A 17,611-nucleotide genomic window follows, 5' to 3' on the forward strand; every position below is an offset into this window, starting at 1 on the left:
GAGGTGGGTCTCCTGCGGAGAGCAGCCCTTGATGGGGAAGGGCCCCCCCGACGCACACCCTCGTGGGGGACGTGTCCTGCCTTTGCTGCATAAAGGCCCCCCCCAAGGCCTTTCAGCCAAGCCAGAAAGGAGGGAGGGAGGCCCCTGCCTCGGCCCCCCCAGTCCACCCTCAGCATTCACCCCCCCCCGACACCCGCGGCCCTCCCTTTCCAGTGAATGCCACAACTCGACAGACCGAATCAAAGTCAGAGTCTGGGACGAGGATGATGACATCAAGTCCCGCGTGAAGCAGCACTTCAAGAAGGAGTCGGACGACTTCTTGGGCCAAACCGTCATTGAAGTGCGGACCCTCAGCGGCGAGATGGACGTCTGGTACAACCTGGGTGAGTCTGTAGAGTCTGGCCCCCGAAAGAGATCCGGGTGGGGAAAGGGAGGGGGCCCCTAGGAGGAGGGCCCCCCTCCCTCCCTCCCTCCCTCGGCCTCTTCCGGAGGGGACCCCATCCTCTGCCCGCCCACTCCTGGGCTCCCCACAAGCCGGAGGACCTTCCGAGAGGGCCGTGTCCTCTGCCTGGAGCAGTCGTTGCCCCCCCCTTGCCCCCAGTCTGCTCCCGTCCTCACCACCTCAGCCTTCGGGATGAGAGCTGCCGGCCCAGCCAGCCTGGCCCGCCTGCCTCGGATTCCCCTCTCTCTTCCTCACGGGGGGGGGCTACCACCCCGACGGCCCGGGCGTGCGCACACTGTGTGGCCTCTTCCCCCCCCCTTCCCAGCCTCAGTGAACCCAAGAGGGCCCCTCCCTGCGCCTCTCTCCGCCCGACCACTGTGGGGAGGGGGAATGGGGGGCAGGTCTGTGGCCCCCTTTGCCAGCGCTGCCTGGGGGGGGGCAGGATGGTCTCTGGGAGGAAAGGCAGCCGGGAGGCGAGCCCCCTCGGCTCCCGCCAACGTGTCGCGCCTCTCGATCCTTAGACAAGCGGACCGATAAATCCGCCGTCTCTGGGGCCGTCCGGCTGAAGCTCAACGTGGAGATCAAAGGGGAGGAGAAGGTGGCCCCGTATCACATCCAGTACACCTGTTTGCATGAGGTGGGTGTAAGGAGGCCCCCTCCAGGGAATCACTCCCCCCCCCCCGAATACACACACACACACACACACACCCCGACGCACTCAGGCCGAGGCAGCCACAGGTGCCCCTTGCAAGGGGGGGGGAAGGGGAGGGAATAGGTTTGGGGGAGAAGCTGTGGGGCCAGAGAGCAGGTGGGGGGGGGTCAAGACAGGCAGCCTCTGGGCCCTGCTCTTTCCACTACTAAGGCCTCTGCTCAGGGAATTCCCTCTGCTTTGGTTCTGGGGCTTCCCTGGAAGGAAGGCAAGTTCTTGGGTCAAAGGATTAAAGGTTAAGTGAAAAGGCTTTTCCTGGAGAAGGAGGGGGATTCCCCCTCTCCCCCCCCCCCGTTCCCTCCAGTGGCCTCCAGGATGCATCCTGGCTCAAACGCCTTTCGCAGGGGGGTCCACATTGGAGGGCCGTGGCCGGCGTGGGAGCTTCGTCCTGTGGGCAGCAAGACTGGCTGAATTTGGGGGGGGGGGAAGACAAGCTTGGTGGGAGGCCCTTCCCTTTGAGGCCAGCGCTCCCAATGCAAGCAAGGAGGCCTTCCCTTTGCAGAGCATCTTCCACTACCTGACGGAGGTGAAATCCAACGGGACGGTGCAGATCCCGGCCATCAAGGGAGAAGAAGCCTGGAAGGTCTACTTTGACGATGCTGCGCAAGAAATTGTGGATGAATTCGCCATGCGCTACGGGATTGAGTACATCTACCAGGCAATGACGTGGGTAGCCCTGCCTGCTGAGTTGGGAACAAAGGGGCTGCCGGGGGAGGGGCAGGGGGGATGAGGGCAGAGGAGGGGAGGGGAGGCGAGGGGGGAGAGGGCCAGGAGGGCTGGATTAGTAGCCCCAGCCGTGGCTACTAATCTCCCCCCCCTCCTCCCAAGGGCTGCAGACTCGGGCTGTCCTGCAGGGCAGCTCTTCCTTTGTCCAGAGGTGGGTCTCAGTGCCTGGTCCGGCCCAGCTCCCCCACACACACACGTGGGTCGCAGGAATGGATAGGAGGTGTGCTCAAAAACTTCCGCACAGCCCTGAGTGGGGCAACAGCCCTGAGAGGTGGGCTAGGCTGGGAGGGGGTGTGTGTTCTTGGGGCACGCCAGGCACAGAAGCAGAAACCCCAGCCGTTCCCAGAAGGCATACGAGATGGAGCCGACTTGTGTGGGCAGCGTCCAGAGCACAGACCCACCCCCTGAGGCAGCGGCCACCCCCTCGGAAAGGCCAAGCCAGAGGGGCGTCCAGCTGAGGGAGACCGGGCTGCCAGCAGGGCCCCCGCCTTGCTGTGCCCCACCTTGCTCAACAGCTGCCCGCCTGCTTTGCCCCATAGGCATTTCTCGTGCCTGTCCTCCAAGTACATGTGTCCGGGCGTCCCGGCCGTCATGAGCACCCTGCTGGCCAACATCAACGCCTTCTACGCACACACCACGGCCACAACCAACGTTTCTGCCTCAGATCGATTTGCTGCCACCAACTTTGGGGTAAAGGCTTGTTTCCTTCCTTTCCGGTGGCATTGGGGGGTGGGAGGGAGGCTGGGCCCCCACCCACCCAGCTAGACACTTCCAAGAAGCTTTAGTCCTTCCAGGCGGGAGCCTACTCGCTCCCCTCTGTTTGGCAAAGGTTAGGCCTCATCCAGAGTGCTTGAATGCTCTGGTTCTGGATACCGAAGTTTAAGAAGGATTCAGAGAAGATGGAACTAGTTCAGAGGGGAGCCACAAGGGTGACTGGGAAGCAAGCCCTGGGGGGAAAGACTGGAAAAGCTGGGCCTGATTAGCCTTCGGAAAAGGAGGCGGAGGGGTGATGGGAGAGCCCTTGCCAAAGACCTGAAAGGTCCTCCTACAGAGGAGGGGCTTGATCATCCCAGAGGGCAGGACACATAATATTGGGCTCAAGCTACTGATTTAGGCTGAATATCAGGAAAAACTTCCTAACTGTTAGAGCGGTATGACAAGGGAATCCGTGACCTCAGGGGTGGTGGTGGTGGTGGTGGTGGTACTGGAGGCCTTGAAGAGAAAACGGAGCCGCCCTCCGTCAGACCTGCTTTGAATTGGATCCCTGCCTTGAGCGGGCGGGGAGGGGGGGCTGGACCCGACGGCCTTTGTTGGCCCCTTCCCATTCCATGAGTCTGTGGCCCCTCAGGTGCCAGTGTTAAAGCCGGCCACAGCGGCAGTAGCTGGAGATCAGCAAAGCACGGTTCTTCTTGCATGTCAGAATCACACCCTGAGCAGGAATCACGGTCATGCTGTGGTTGCCCTCAGAGAGGGGGCGGACATTTGCCGAAGGGTGGGAGCACGGCCGTTTGTTCCCATCATTGCCCGATGGACGTCATGTGTCCTGTTTCCGTTTTCCTCCTTTCTTCCTTGAGAATAAGGATGACACCTTTGGGAGAAGGCTCCCTCCTTCCTCTGGCGCGAGGCAGGGGCCAAGGGAGGAGGGCCTGGTTTGTCCTGGGGGGCTGGAGAGCGGACAGCTCAGCAGCCCTCGGCCAACCACCTCCTGCCTGGGCCACCACCATCTCCTCCTCCTCCTCCTCTCAGCTCCTTTGGAGCCTTTTAATTTGGAAACTGCCAGGAGGCTCTCTGGTGGGCCTTCAGTGCAGTGGCCGGCCTGCATCCCTCGCCCCCCCCCTCCGCCTTCCGTTTTGATGTCCTGAGGTGAGTATCTGTGGAGTTGCACCCAAATGCATGTTGCCAAGTGCCAGAGTGGTTCCCCCCCCCCTCTCTTTAGCTGGAGCAGCTGGTTGCATGTTTTCTTCCCTAGCCTTCCTCCCAGAGCTGGGACTCAAGACAGCTTTCGATAAGATTTAGAGAAGAGATGCAATTAAAAAAACAACAACACATGCTAGTTACGAGACTCAGTCACAAACAAGCAGGTTATCTTAATAACACTGAAACAGGAGGCCGGGTCTGCCCACCAGAAGGTGAGACCTCAAAGCAGGAGTCTGAGGTGGGCCTTGTTGCCTCAGGGGCAGGCGGAGAAGGGCCCCGTGGGGTGCAGGGGGAGCCCCTTGACCTGAAAATGGACCGGCATCCCCTCTGAGCAGATGCGGGTGCCTTTTTTGACCTGCGTGACCCAAAGGGCGGGAGGGAGGTTCCTGAAGGTGCCGGCTTTGGCCACCTGAGACTCAACTGTCTTCTGGAAGCCCCTTCCTTCCATCCTTCCATCCGGACCCCAGGAGTTTCAGTACAGCTTCTGAGAACGGAGTCCACCCCCCTCACTCCTTCCCTCCCCCACACACACCGGTGCTCCTGATTTTGGGTTGCTTGCCTCCCGTTTGCCCCATGCTCTGAACGTCCCAAAGTTAATCCTCTGATGCCCGAGGTCTCTCGCTCGCTCTTCGCATTTAATGCTAATTGACCATTGACGCAAATGCCAATCCAATTTGTGGCTCAACAGATGGCTATGAGGCCAACCCCATCATGGCAGCCGCCAGCCAGAGATGGAGCTCTGTGGTGACCAGAGGAGGGCAACCAGGATGTGGGGGGGGGGGAGGGAGGGAGGGAGGGAAAACCCATCCTGTACAGATTAGGGTGGGGTGGGGAGGCATGGGTGCATCTGGATGGTCTGCAGCCCCCCCCCTTCCCAGGAATCCCCACTCCGCCAGGTCCTTTCTCTTGCCCCTCTCTCTCCTCATGCCCGGAGGGCCCCTCCAGCTCAGGGGCCTCGCCCTGTGGTGTAGGGATTTCACCCCTTCTGGCTCCTTGTGGCTTGCGCCTGGCTGGCATCCGGTGGCAAAGGGGCCTTGAGGCGAGGCAGGGGTGTCACCTGGAAGGTGCCGGCGGGCCAGCCCGGGCCACGCAAGTCGTTCTGTTTCGAAGGCATGCCTTTGCCCAAAAGGGGGGCTTGCTTTGCAGCTAAGGAAGGTTGGCTCCTGCCGCCCCTTGTGGGGAGCCCGGGGAGCCCAAGGTCCTAAGGAGAGAGGCCGGGTCACCTTCTGGGGGCAGCCTGGGCCTTGGGCAGCTCCCGTCCGGCCTCCCAGCCCGTCCGAGCCCGTCCCTGCTCTGGGCTGGACCCACGGCTGCGGCACTGTGCCTCCTCCCCAGCCATGGCAAGGTGGGGAAAGGGCCGGGCTTTGGAGGCCTGGGCCACTCGCCACCCCCCAGGCCGAGGTCTCTGAGCTGCAGCGGAAGAAGGGGGTTGGGGCACCTTCTCGGAGGGGCAGCGGGTTTTGCACGGAGGTGAGCCTCAGCTTTCGTGGGCCTTTGGGAATGGGCAACAGGGAAGGACCCTCTTGGCTGCTTCTGCTCGCCTAGGAGAAGCCAGAACGCTAGTGGGGCCTCCGAGGTGCCCAGCAGCGCGTCTCTGACCTGCAGGGCTGTGTTTTTACTTCCCACGCAGAGAGAAAAGTTCATAAAACTGCTGGATCAGCTGCATAATTCCTTGCGCATCGACCTCTCCAAGTACAGGGTAGGTGTGTGTGTGTGTGTGTGTGTGTGTGTGTGTGTGTGTGTGTGTGTGTGTGTGTGTGTGTGTGTGTGTGTGTGTGTGTGTGTGTGTGTGTGTGTGTTGCTGACATTCATTCAGGGATGAAGAGAAAGAAGGGCTGAATCAGGGCCTGGGAGAGCAAAACCTCCAGAAGTCCGGAGAAGGCCCTCCTCTTTCCGGCCGGAGCCTCCCTCTGCCCGCACGGAGCTCTCCAGGGTGCTGAAGCCATGAAGGGACAGCGAGGAGGAGGAGGAGGAGGAGGCGACACCCAAGCTCTCGGGGGCTCCTTCTTTTCCAGAGCAAAAGCGGCCTGAGCCGCATGGCGTGGGGAGGGGGGCAGGCCCCTCCCCAAAAGAGACGCTTAGGGCCTTGGAGGGGTGGCAGGGGTGGGAGAGCCCCAGAACAGTCAGAGGAGAGGCAGGAGAGGCTGACATGGCGCCAGCCAGCCAGCCAGCCAGAGGGGGGAAAGAGCGATCCATCCCCCTGTGCATGCCTTTGCCTTGGTGTATGTGTGTGTATGTGTGTGGGGGGTAATCATTCTTTGCCATGGGGGAGGGGGGATACGGTTCTCTTAGGAATAGCAGGATGGGGGCAGAGAGGGTGGGCAGGATTTGCCTACGGGACAGCAGAAAAGGGAAGCCCATGGCTTGCTCATGGTGCTGGAGAGCCATGGGGGGGGGTGTCTCCTCCTGCCACCCATAGGCTGGCATCCAGCAGAGCGTCTCCAGGAGGAGGAAGATGAAGCTCAGGCAGCCCTTCCTGTCTGCAGGCTCGGGCCCAGCATGCATGCGGGGGGGGCATGCATCCCCTTTCGGGGGACCCAGGGGGGTGTTAGGGGAAGCCCTCCAGGCAGCTTTCAGCCCTTGGGATCCCCTTGAGAGGAAGGCCGGCCAGGCCAGGCCAGGCCCTTCTGGGACAGAGCTGCCTTTCCGGACAGCCCCCCCCCTCGGAGCCCTTCCTCACCTGGGGTTGCGGTGGGGATTCCAGGGAGGAAGGCTGGATGGATGGATGGCTACTCAGTGCTGGCCTGCACCAGCCTTTGCCAGACGCCCATCTTCTGTTGTCACCAGGAAAACTTTCCAGCCAGCAGCCCCGAGAGGCTCCAGGATCTGAAGTCAACTGTGGACCTGCTCACAAGCATCACATTCTTCCGCATGAAGGTAATTCCAGGTCTTGTTCTAGAGGTATATTGACCACCACAACCCTCTCCCCCTGCTCCCACCCACAGGATTCCTTCCGGTGGGTGCTTTTTTGGAGGGTTGGTGGGCAAGGGGTTGAGTCCCTTGAGGGGTCTGGAATAGCCTCGCCATAACCTCACGAGGGATTTGGATGGGTGGGTGGGGGGCTTCTGAGGAGCTGAGCCAGAAGAGCCTTCCTCCTCCTCCTCCTCCTCCTCCTCCTCCTCCTCCTCCTCCTCTCAGGTGGCCCACTTCCGCTTGGGTGGAACAGCTGCTTTATGTTCTACCTGGAAATAGGTCATCAAACCTTTGGGGGTTGAGGATCAGCCTCTGCACCGGTTTCAGTGCAACGTTTTTCAAGTTTGAGGCTTCTGATTTTGTGCTATTTGTTTTCAAATTGTTTTAAATATCTTGTGCCTTAAAATTATTTTATAATTTTACTTTGTAACCTGTAAGCCCTGAGATGCTATGCTAGAGAGCAGCCTATGAATGTTTAAATAAACAAAAGGCAAAGCGTGTGGCTGGCGATTTTCCTGCTCCTCCACATCCCCTTGGATTCACCCTGTGGTCCGATGCTCTTCAAGGAGCCCTTCCCTCACATGCTCTCGGGCAGGACGGTGCTCTGGGAGCAGTAGTCCTCCTATGGGAGGCGAATCTAAACCCACCCCACTTCCTCCTGCTAGAGACAAAGGGCCCCTTCATGCTTCCCAGTCTTTAGGCAGATGGGGAAAGCAAAGAGGAGGCCCCATAGCTTTGCTGGTTGCCATGGTTAGCCAGGACAAGGGGACAGCATCGGGGGCACCGGCTGGGCTACCTCCGGGGCCTCAGCTTCCTCTCTGCCGGTGTTTTCCGCACAGGTCCTTGAACTGCAGAGTCCACCCCGTGCCAGCATGGTCGTGAAGGACTGTGTCCGAGCCTGCCTGGATTCCACCTACAAGTACATTTTTGACAACTGCTATGAGTTGTACTCCCAGTTAATGGACCAGGTGAGCCCCCCCCCGATGCTTCTGGGCCCCCTCCCCGCAAGACCCCCTCCTGACCCTGGAGCTCCCCCCAACCTGCCTCTGGGTCGCTCTCGCCTCAACAGCCGGAGCTGGTCGTGAAGGACTGTGGGCGGGAGGGAGGGGGCGACCCCCGGCCTCTCTTGGTGTCCTTCCTGGAAACATCTGGGCAGCCACCACTCAAGGTGGACGCAGCAGGTCCCCCCCCAAAAACAGGTTCCCTGCTGTGAACGCCGTGGTTTTGTGATGAGTAGAGACCAGCCATGTTCAGAGCCGTGAAGGGCTTTATCTATCTATCTATCTATCTATCTATCTATCTATCTATCTATCTATCTATCTATCTATCTATCTATCTATCTATCTATCTATCTATCTATCTATCTATCTATCTATCTATCTATCTATTTGTTCGATTTATATCCCACCAATCTGGTATATTCTACCACTCTGGGCGGCTTACAGAATATCAAAAACAATTTAAAAACATAAAAACATTAGCATACAGCAATAACAAATAGTGCAGGAATAAATAAATGATAAATAGCAAAGCAAAGAAATCAGTAGTTGACAGGAGGGAAGGCCTGGATGTACATCCGTGTTTTCAGTTGGCATTTGAAAGTACCCAGCATTGGGGCCTTGTGAATTTCCAGAGGAAAGTTGCTCCAAAGGCGAGGAGCCACCACCGAGAAGGCCCGACTTCGTGTCTTTTCCCTCTGGGCCTCCCTCGGCGTCAGGCTCCTCAGCCTCACCTCCTGACTCATGCGGGTGATCCAAGTAGATCTTGGTGGGAGCAGGCGCTCCGCCAAGTATTGAGGTCCTAAACCATTTAGGGCCTTATAGGTAAGCATTAGAACTTTGAAGTCAATGTGGAAACGGATGGGCAGCCAGTGCAGTTTAGCCAGAACAGGAGAAATATGTTGGTGTTTTCTCACTCCAGTGAGGAGTCTGGCCACTGCATTCTGCACCACCTGAAGTTTCCGCATCAGCCTCAAAGGTAGCCCCACGTAGAGCATGTTACAGTGGTCTACTCTTGAGATTATGAGCGCATGTACCAAGGTAGTGAGCACCCCCATGTCAAGGTAGGGTCGCAGCCGGGCAATCCGCCAAAGGTCATTTAGTCATTATTCCTATAAAAACTGGCTACCAAGAATCCAGACCCTATTATGGGATCCCTTTCACAAGCAGCAGCCGACAGAAGTCCAAACCCCCGTCTCACTTGTCTCCAGATGAGGCAAAACAGCAGTGGGGGAGGGATGCCTTTGCTGGGGGGGGCAGAAGCCATGGGGTCGATCTTCATCTGTGGGTGGGAAGGAGACTCTTCCCCCCCTCCCTAATTGCTCCGTCCTGAGGAAAACCTTGAGTGGTGAACTGGAAGAGATCCAGCCGGGGGAGGGGGAGGGGTGGGGGTTTGCCACCCTTTCAAGGGAAGTGGGGGGGGGGAGATGCACGCGTGTCCTCAAAGCTGGCTGCTGCAGTGAACCTGACGGGAGGGGAGCGGCTGTGTGATGCAGGACAAGAACCCAGTCCTTGATGAGGCACAATCTCTCCATCCTCTCCTCAGTGCCCTGGAGGCTTCGCCGCCCTCGTTTATCTCTCTGCTTAATCTCTGAATGAGGCTCTCCGACATGTTGTTCATTCACCTTTGCCGCCAGCTTGTGTTTACAAGGGCCAGCTCTCCGCCTCGTGAATGCCAAAAAGGAGACCGTATTTCACAGCCTCTTGGTTGTTTGACGGGCCGAAATGCTCCGGTTGGCACAAGCAAACGTTCTGCTTGGAAAGAGGCTTTCTGTGTAGAATTTCAGGCACATCCCCAAAGCCCTGTTCATGAGTAGGACCCAGCTGTTCCATAGTTCCCACAGCTGGTCCATTTTTCTCCAGCTGTCCAATGAATCCTAGAATCATGGAGCTGGAAGGGGCCTCTAAGGCCATCCAGTCCAACCCCGTACTCGATGCAGGAATCCCAGTCAAAGGATATCTGCCAGGCAGCTCTCTAAATTTCTCTTGAAGGCCTCCGGCGTTGGAGCACTCACCACCTCTCGAGAGAATTGGTTCCATTGCTGTACTGCTCTAACAATTAGGAAGTTTTTCCCGATATTCAACCGAAATGTGGCTTCATATAACTTGAGCCCATTGTTGCATGTCCTGCACTGTGGGATGATCGAGAACAGATCCTTCCCCTCCTCTCTAGGACTGCCTTTCAAACCTTCGAAGAGGGCTCTCCTGTCCCTCCTCAGTCTTTTTTCTCTCAAGGCTAAACAGGCTGAGCTCTTCCCGTCTTTCCTCGCAGGGCTTGGTTTCCGGTCCCCTGACATTTCCATGGCCCGCTTCGCAGCGTAGGGAGCTTAATGTGGCTCCGTGAGGATGGCACTAAGTATGAAGGCGAAGGGACCCCTTCAGCTTTCCTGCATGCCCACCCGCAGAACTATGCCCTCCCCTCCCAGGCGGATGCCCCGCTGCTCCTTTGCAAGGCTGCTGATGGCACCCAGAAGGGAGGCATTTCCACTGACCCGGGTCTTCTCGGGGGGGGGGCATGAAGGTAGCATGAAAGAGGACTCACTTGATAACCCTAGATTTCCACTGCCCCTCCCCATCCCACAAGACTGTGGCTTGGCCTTGGGAACGGCCCCGCTTTGTTCTTTTGCAATGGAGGGATGAGAGGGTCCAGGCTCCTCTCTTGCAGCAAAACCCAGCGAGGAGCTTAGTGGCCCCCTCAGGGCCTCAGGCAGCCTCCTCTGTTGAGCTTTGCGGAGTGAACCTTCCCACAAGCATTGTCATGGGGGGGGGAGAGAGAGAGTGATGTTTGTGTCGGCCTTGCCACTGCAACGTGGAAAGCGGGTTTCTTCCATGGAGACGCACGCACAACGGAAGCCCTTGGCGTGTGGCAGCCACCTAGGTCACTCTTGGCCCGGGAAAGGTGGCAGCCTCATTGTAGGAGACGGTGGTGCCCTAAGAAAGGATGTTTCCGAACAGGGGAAATTATGTTTGGGACGTGGCTTTTCCGAAAAGGGGCGTTTGAAGGCCAGACGCCCAGCCGTGCTGAGCTGGGCAGCCACATTTTGCCTCAGGGAGGCTCTGCTGGCCTCCGTCAGGAGCCGCAGGGGAGGTGGGCTTTGGGTTCTGGTGGAAGTGGCACGATTCCTTCCCTTTTTGGTCTGCAGGGCAAGAAGCAAGATGCTCCTCGGGAGGAACAGGGGCCAACGACCCAGAATCTGGACTTCTGGACGCAGCTCATCACCCTCATGGTCACCATCATTGATGAAGACAGGACTGCCTACACGCCGGTCCTGAACCAGTAAGAGAAAAGAAGGAAGGCCGTGGGCCACGCAGGCTCCCAGCCGGTCCCTTTCCTTTCAGAAGTGGGTGCCAGTTGGCTCTTCAGAGGCTGGGAGGCAGAGCGGGTGTTTCTCCTTTCCTGAAACCAAGAAAACGGCAGGCCTTTGGCTAGGCCGTGGGGTAGCTCTGGCTAGTGACCTGGTGCTGCTCTGTCAATTCCCCCTCATGATGGCCAACAAGGAAAGCTTGTGGCTTCCCCAGAGAAATGGGCCAGGCAAGCAGAGAGCGGGAAGGCCCCCCCCCCCCGCCGTGGAGCAGCTTCAGGGGAGTCCAGAGCTGGGTGCCCGCTGGGCGTGAAGGGGCCCTGGGGTCCCAGGCTGGCAACGCACCTGCTGCCCCCTTGGAGCAAGGCCCCAATCCCCCAACGGCTGTGGCTGCACCGGGCAAGTGAGGGATCCTCCTCATGTTCCAGGGAATTAAGACCAGCAGATAAAGGCAATCTCTGGATAATGTCAAATTTGCAAACCACTTCTGAAAGCAAAATAATCCAGAGAAGATTATCTAGCTTTAACTCCTGGAAAAGGCACCGAAGGCTCTTCCTCTTGCTTCTAGGGAAGCCAGGGTGGCCGGGAAAGGGGATGTGACACAGGCAATTTCCGGGCAAACCTGAATGGCCCCTGAACAGAGTGGCCCTCACCCTGCCTGGTCCCCCAGACCGTCCTCGCAAGACGTTGGCCTCCTCCCTGGGTGGCCACAGGGATCCTCGGCCAGCTTTTCTCGAGGCAAAGGAGCAGACCAACCCCAGCCTCTTCGCCTCTGGCTCCTTTGCTTCCTCCCGCAAAGGACCAAGTCACACAAGCAGACCTTCCTCCCTGGATATGTGTTTGTGTGTGTGTGTGTGTGTGTGTGTGTGTGTGTGTGTGTGTGTGTGTGTGTGTGTGTGTGCTTGGAAGTCAGAGCTGCCTGGGAGGAGAAACTGGCCCTTGGGCCCTTCCGGCTGCCCAGAGAAGCCCTGACTGATGGGGCCCGTCCCCTCCCTGGGCTTTCTTCCAGGTTCCCACAGGAGCTGAACATGGGCAAGGTCAGCGCTGAGATCATGTGGTTCCTCTTTGCACAGGACATGAAATACGCCCTGGAAGGTAAGACCAACTTTCATAGCCGCCTGCGGAAATGCTCAGCCACCACCTCCTTTTCCTCCTCCTCCTCCTCCTCCTCCTTGGAAAAATTCACTAGCAGAACCATGTGGCGAATAAGCCCCCCCGAGTTTTCCTTAAAGAGAAAAGCAGCTGGAGGCTCAAAGAGGAGGACTGGAAGGTGTTTCAGCAGGAACAGAGGTGCTCTTGGCAGCTGGGAACCACCGCCCGGCGGCTGCCCCCCCCATCCTTTGGCTGGCCAAGGAACGGTTCCGTGGCCCGGACCCTCACTTGCTTGTGGGAGGAGAGCCAGGCCCCTTCCTACATTCTGGCGCCAGATATGCCAAACCCCCCCCCACACACACACACACACACCCTCAGCCGCCCACTTCCTCCCATGGGCTGCACACAGGCTACGGGGCTTCTCCTCCGGGGCTCCATCTCAAGGCCCCTCCGTCTCCAGCCAGGGGGGTGCCAGCGAGACCCAGACGGCCTCCTGATGGCCCCTTGCCATCTTGGGTTCCCCGGGCACCTTCCCTCTGTGGCCGGCCGGCCGGCCCTCCCCAGAGGGGCTGACAGAGATGTGGACGAGGTGGGCTGCTCCTCCTGCGCGTGGCGGAAATCCTGCTCTCGGAGCTCGCCGGGGAGGTAGCGCAACACTGTGTCAGCAGAGTCTCCCGCTGCTCCTTCGGTCTTCCCTGGCGGGGCAGGGCAGGGCAGGGCAGAAGCACCGGAGCTGGGCGGGAGGAGCTTCCTTGCCCATGCGCGCTCCGTGTCTTGTCAAGAGATGTGCCGTGTTATTCGTCTGGACACAGCGATCCACCACAGCGAGGGCAGCTTGGCAGGTTGTCAGTGTGGGGCTCGACCCAGCCTTTGTGGTGAAGATGCTCTGAGGTGACGTCTCCAGAGAAGTCTTTGGGGCTGAAGGAGACGAGGAGGGGAGCGTGTGTATGTGCATTTTCGCCAGCCCTCCCAAAGAAGACCTGTCCCAGCCAGCCTCATGGCAGGCCAGAGGGGCCAGGAGCGGAGGCCGCCACCGCCCATAGGAAACCGGTCAGGGTCAGCAGGATCTCTTCCTCGGTTCTCGGACCCGCAGGACAGAGTGGGAGCTGCACTGGCCTTCTGCGCCCTCCGAGACCCAGCGTTCCTCCTCCCCCCGCCTCCGGGGCTGACAGACTTCCATCTTGGGTGGGCTGTTGAGGCCCCCCAGACTTCTACTCCTGGGCGACTTGAACCTCCATGCAGAGGCGCCTGTTGCTGGGGCGGCCTTAAGAGTCCACAGGCGCCACGAGGCTGCCCATTGCCCTTTCCCAGTGGGTCCCTTCTCCTAGGCAGATGGCAGGTCCCGCTTTGGACCAGATGTTCCCGCTTGGGCAGAGACAAGATGGCCTGAAGGTGGGGAGCCTGGAGTCTTCTGCCTTGCCGTGGTCGAATCATCCCCTGCTGAGATTCAGACTTCATACAACTGCGTTCCTCTGCTGGAAAAACGGACCCATTAGAATGCCCCCCCCCCCGCGCAAAAACAGTGGGATCCAAATGATTTCCAGAATGTCTTTGGGGCATCCAGGCTGAAGCTCTCCACTGAGGCCAATTGGGAGTGATGGGGGGGGGCGGCCGGTGGTCGGCTGCCCGGTGTCCCCCCTCCCCCCCTCCATGGGTGATGCTGCAAAAGCATCCCTTCCATTGGCTGTTGTTTCGCTGAACAGCCCAAGATGTAAAAAGGCCAGCCTCCCTTCTGGAGCCCAGGGTTCAAGCCCAAAGAGATCAGCCACCCTGTTCTGGCTTGAACCTTCTCTTCAGTGGAATTTGGACAAGGCCGAGTGGGGGAGAGAGACGGCGAGAGGGGGGCCCTGCAGCTGGCTCTCACCCTATTCAAATGGGACCTCCTTCTTCCATCCCCAGTTCTGCTGGTGTGGGGGGGATGGGACTGGAGAGGGGAAAGGGGAAAGGGGTGGAGCAGCATCTGTGGCTCAGTGCAGGATCGGCGAGACTTTGGGTTTTCCACGACAGCTAAATTCTGTCTCTCAGACCCCATCAGGTTGGGAGCAGTTTCATGATTTAACTCAAGGTTAACCCAGGGGCTGAGCATCAGTTGCCAGCTTGCCAGCAGCAGCACTCAGCGCCCAGATTTCAGTAGCAGAATCCATTCCCCCCCCCCGCCTTCCAGCTGGGGCAGTGTCACATTTCAGGGAGACTTACAAAGGAAAGCAGCGCATCTCATTTACACACTTTCTGATCTCCTGCCTAAAATGACAGGGTGTTTTTAAAGCCTTCTCTCTCTCTCTCTCTCTCTCTCTCTGAAGGAGGGACTGCCGGCTTAAAAAGAGAATTGGCACAGGCAGGAAGGCTCTCCTCTGGCTCACCTTGAGAGCTCATCAGCCGGTCGGTCGGCTCCTTTCCTTCCAGGAGGCTTGAAATTGCCATTTGAACCCGGTTGCCACCTAGTCTGGGGACCAGAGCCCATCCCTGGGGGGTGGGGGTGGGGGAGACCCTCTTCAGGAGGAGCTCAGCGCCGCGGCGGTCCGTTTCCCTGGATAAAGCAACAGAAGGCATGGGGAATGGAATCGCAAGAGCAGGGTTTGTGTGGGTATGAACTGAGTTGTGGGGAGAGGGCAGTTGGTCTCCCCACCCACCACTGCCCATCTTGGCTTGGCTTGGCTTGGCTTGGCTTGGCTTGGCTTGGCTTGGCTTGGCTTGGCTTGGCTTGGCTGGCTTGAGCCTTCTCAGGCTGCCCGCTGTGTCTGCCAGCTCACCAACCAAGCCCCTTTGCTGCCTGACGTCCAGACCCCGAAAGCCGTTCCCTGACGCTTTGTGGCATGAAGGCCTCTGGAAACCCAGCAGTTCTTCGAGGTGGATGTCCAGTGTGATTTATTTTGCCAGGTTTAACATGTGCTCCAGGACACTGTAGTGTTATTTACAGCTGCAGCTTTATTACATATTTTACTTTTATTTTTTTTCATGTTCCATTACAGAGCATGAAAAGCAGCGGTTATGCAAGAGCACGGATTATATGAATTTGCACTTCAAAGTGAAATGGTTTTATAATGAATATGTGCGTGATCTCCCCTCCTTCAGAGACGCTGTGCCTGAATACTCGCTGTAAGTCCAAAGGGTTGTGTGTGTTGGGGTGGGGGCGACACCTTCAAAGTGACAGAATTATGACACCAGGGATTTAGTGGGGGGGGGGAGAGAGAGAGAGAATGAAGCAGGCGTCTCCCGGAGTGTCTCTCCTGCTGTTGGGCTCATTTTCTTTAAATATTCGTTGAGACCCTCCGTGAAGCCAGAGCCCCTTTGGAAGGAGACTCCCCCAGAACTGTGAGCGCCACCTAAACACCTTTTCCTTGACTTTTTTTTTCTGCAGTGAAGCTTGTTCAGAGCGGGATGGGGCGGGTGGGGGGAGAGGGAGAGAAGGCAAGCCTCTTCCCACCGAGCGCGCTCTTCCTCTGTGGCACCAAGAGTATAAATGGGGGTGGGGGGAGGTGGGGGGCAGGGGCTGGCTGGGAGAAGGGGTGGGCGGATAAAGCAGCAGCCCCCCCCCAGGGTGAAAAGGGATGGAAGAGCCACAGAAGCAGCTCCAGAAGGGAGGGAGGGGGGGAGGGAGGATCAAGATGATGGCGATGACAGAGAGGTCCATAGAGACCACTAAGCCACACAGTCACTGGGGGGGTTTTCTGTGCTCCCCCTCTTTCTCCACTTCTCTCTCTCTCTCTCTCTCTCTCTCTCTCTCTCTCTCTCTCTCTCTCTCTCTCTCTCTCTCTCTGTGGGTGTGTGTTTGGCAAGGTTAGAAGTGAAGATCTAGACAAAATGCATATTGAAATGTCATCAAAATCTCTGATCAGTTTCCACCCCACCTCCCTGCCTCACAAGACGATGCCTCAAATGCAATGATTCTAGAAGCTTGTGTAGTCCCTTCAACCAAGAGACAACACAGGTTAAAAGCAAATTAAATGTTTATCCAAAACCCACATAACTGCCACAGGATTTTGAACGGAATTCAAAAACTCCAGTCTCTCCCCTGATTTATTTTAAGGGTGTAAATGTGCTCTGAGTCCTGGCTTATTTTGAGCCCCGTCCATCCTTGATGAGGAAGAGCTTGCCTTCTCGGCTTCTTGACGGGGCTGCTCGGAGTGGGGCAGCCTCTGATGTTCCTGGCCTCCTCTTTCTTCACCCCCCCACCCCCACCCCCAGGTGGTTTGAGCCGTTTGTCCTGCAGTGGCTGGATGAAAATGAGGACGTCTCCATGGATTTCCTTCATGGTGCCCTGGGGAGGGACAAGAAAGATGGGGTGAGAGCCGCCGCCGAGGGCCAGAAAGGGGGGCTGTGCAGTTGGCCAACCCACAGGAGGGTCCTGAGGGTGACCCCCTCCCCCCATTGCTAGCCCCCACCCTCATGACCCTGTGTCTTCCTCTGCTGTGCTGAGGCCTGACGGACTCCTCCATAGCAGGCCCAGGCCTCTTTGAGGTTGCCCTGCTGGGAGGCCATTTGCAATCTTAGGACTAAATAGCCTAGATTAAGAAGGGGATCTTCACGCCAAGGATGTAATGATGCTGGAGGGGGGGGCGGGGGGGAGAGAACCTTGCTCTCCAGAAAAAAGTTACACTAGTATATCAACTAATTAGCCTGCAAGTTCTGTAATTATTCCTGCAAGGTTGTCTTTCTTCAGACCTGGTCTGGAGAGGGCAAGGGGGCTGAGCTGTCCGGCTGCCCCCCCACCGCCGCACCCCTTCCTGCCCAACCCTGGTGGTGGTGGTGGTGGTGGAGGCGGTGGCGCAGCAGCAGGAGCTGCCGCTGTGTCTTCCAAGGGCAGCTTTTCGGGGGGGGCAGGAAGGAGAAGAGGCATCTCTGGAGCAGCCCCCACCATCTCTCTCTCCCCCCCCCCCCCGTGTAGTTCCAGCCGACCTCAGACCATGCCCTCTTCTCCTGCTCGGTGGTGGATGTCTTTACGCAGCTCAACCAGAGCTTTGAGATCATCAAGAAGCTGGAGTGCCCCAATCCAGAAGCGCTCTCTCACCTCATGAGGAGGTTCGCCAAGGTAGACGTTTGTGTCCTCTGGGTGGTGCTGAGGGCTTTTCGGAAGGGGGTGGGAGAAGCAGGATTCTGTCCTCCTGGCACTGGAGAGGTGGGTCGTCTTGACCGGGGACGGTCTCGCAGGTGTGGCAGAGAAGGCTCCCTCGGGCCATTTCCTGTCAAGAGAGGGGCCCCTTTCCCAGCCTCTGGCCTCCCTGAGCCTCTAGAGGAGACCGGCCCCTTGCCCAAAGGCGAACGGAGTCCTCGGCTGGCCAGCCACGAGGTTGGCACCTCTCCTCCTCCTTCGTACCCTTTCCTGCACCTTTCCCAGCTGAGTTGTCCTCACCTGTCGTCCATCCGTATCTGGCCGGTGACCAGCCTTGCAGGGGGTCCGAGGGGTGTGAGATTCTAAGGAGGGGTTTCGCCTTTCACACGTGCGCCCCCGTGAGGTCCCATGGCTGAGCCGTGGGGGATTTGAATGCAGGTCTCCTGAGCCCCTCACGCTACC

The 17,611-nt window shown here is 58.3% G+C and overlaps 1 protein-coding gene across 2 annotated transcripts in view; it reads left to right on the forward strand.

Annotated features, from left to right (window-relative positions):
• Positions 1–17,611, forward strand: part of UNC13C (unc-13 homolog C) — a 62,395-nt gene that overhangs the window by 28,097 nt on the left and 16,687 nt on the right. For both annotated transcript variants that reach the window (XM_078381132.1, XM_078381131.1), the window contains exons 9-20: positions 214–383; positions 964–1,079; positions 1,654–1,817; positions 2,417–2,567; positions 5,425–5,493; positions 6,582–6,671; positions 7,547–7,675; positions 10,849–10,982; positions 12,017–12,102; positions 15,069–15,195; positions 16,285–16,381; positions 16,985–17,128. In XM_078381132.1, coding sequence (XP_078237258.1) covers positions 214–383; positions 964–1,079; positions 1,654–1,817; positions 2,417–2,567; positions 5,425–5,493; positions 6,582–6,671; positions 7,547–7,675; positions 10,849–10,982; positions 12,017–12,102; positions 15,069–15,195; positions 16,285–16,381; positions 16,985–17,128 — 1,477 coding nt within the window. The remainder of the gene's footprint in view (positions 1–213; positions 384–963; positions 1,080–1,653; positions 1,818–2,416; positions 2,568–5,424; positions 5,494–6,581; positions 6,672–7,546; positions 7,676–10,848; positions 10,983–12,016; positions 12,103–15,068; positions 15,196–16,284; positions 16,382–16,984; positions 17,129–17,611) is intronic.

The sequence above is a fragment of the Pogona vitticeps genome, chromosome 12 (genome assembly GCF_051106095.1).
Source record: "Pogona vitticeps strain Pit_001003342236 chromosome 12, PviZW2.1, whole genome shotgun sequence".
In the NCBI taxonomy this organism is placed as follows: domain Eukaryota; kingdom Metazoa; phylum Chordata; class Lepidosauria; order Squamata; family Agamidae; genus Pogona; species Pogona vitticeps.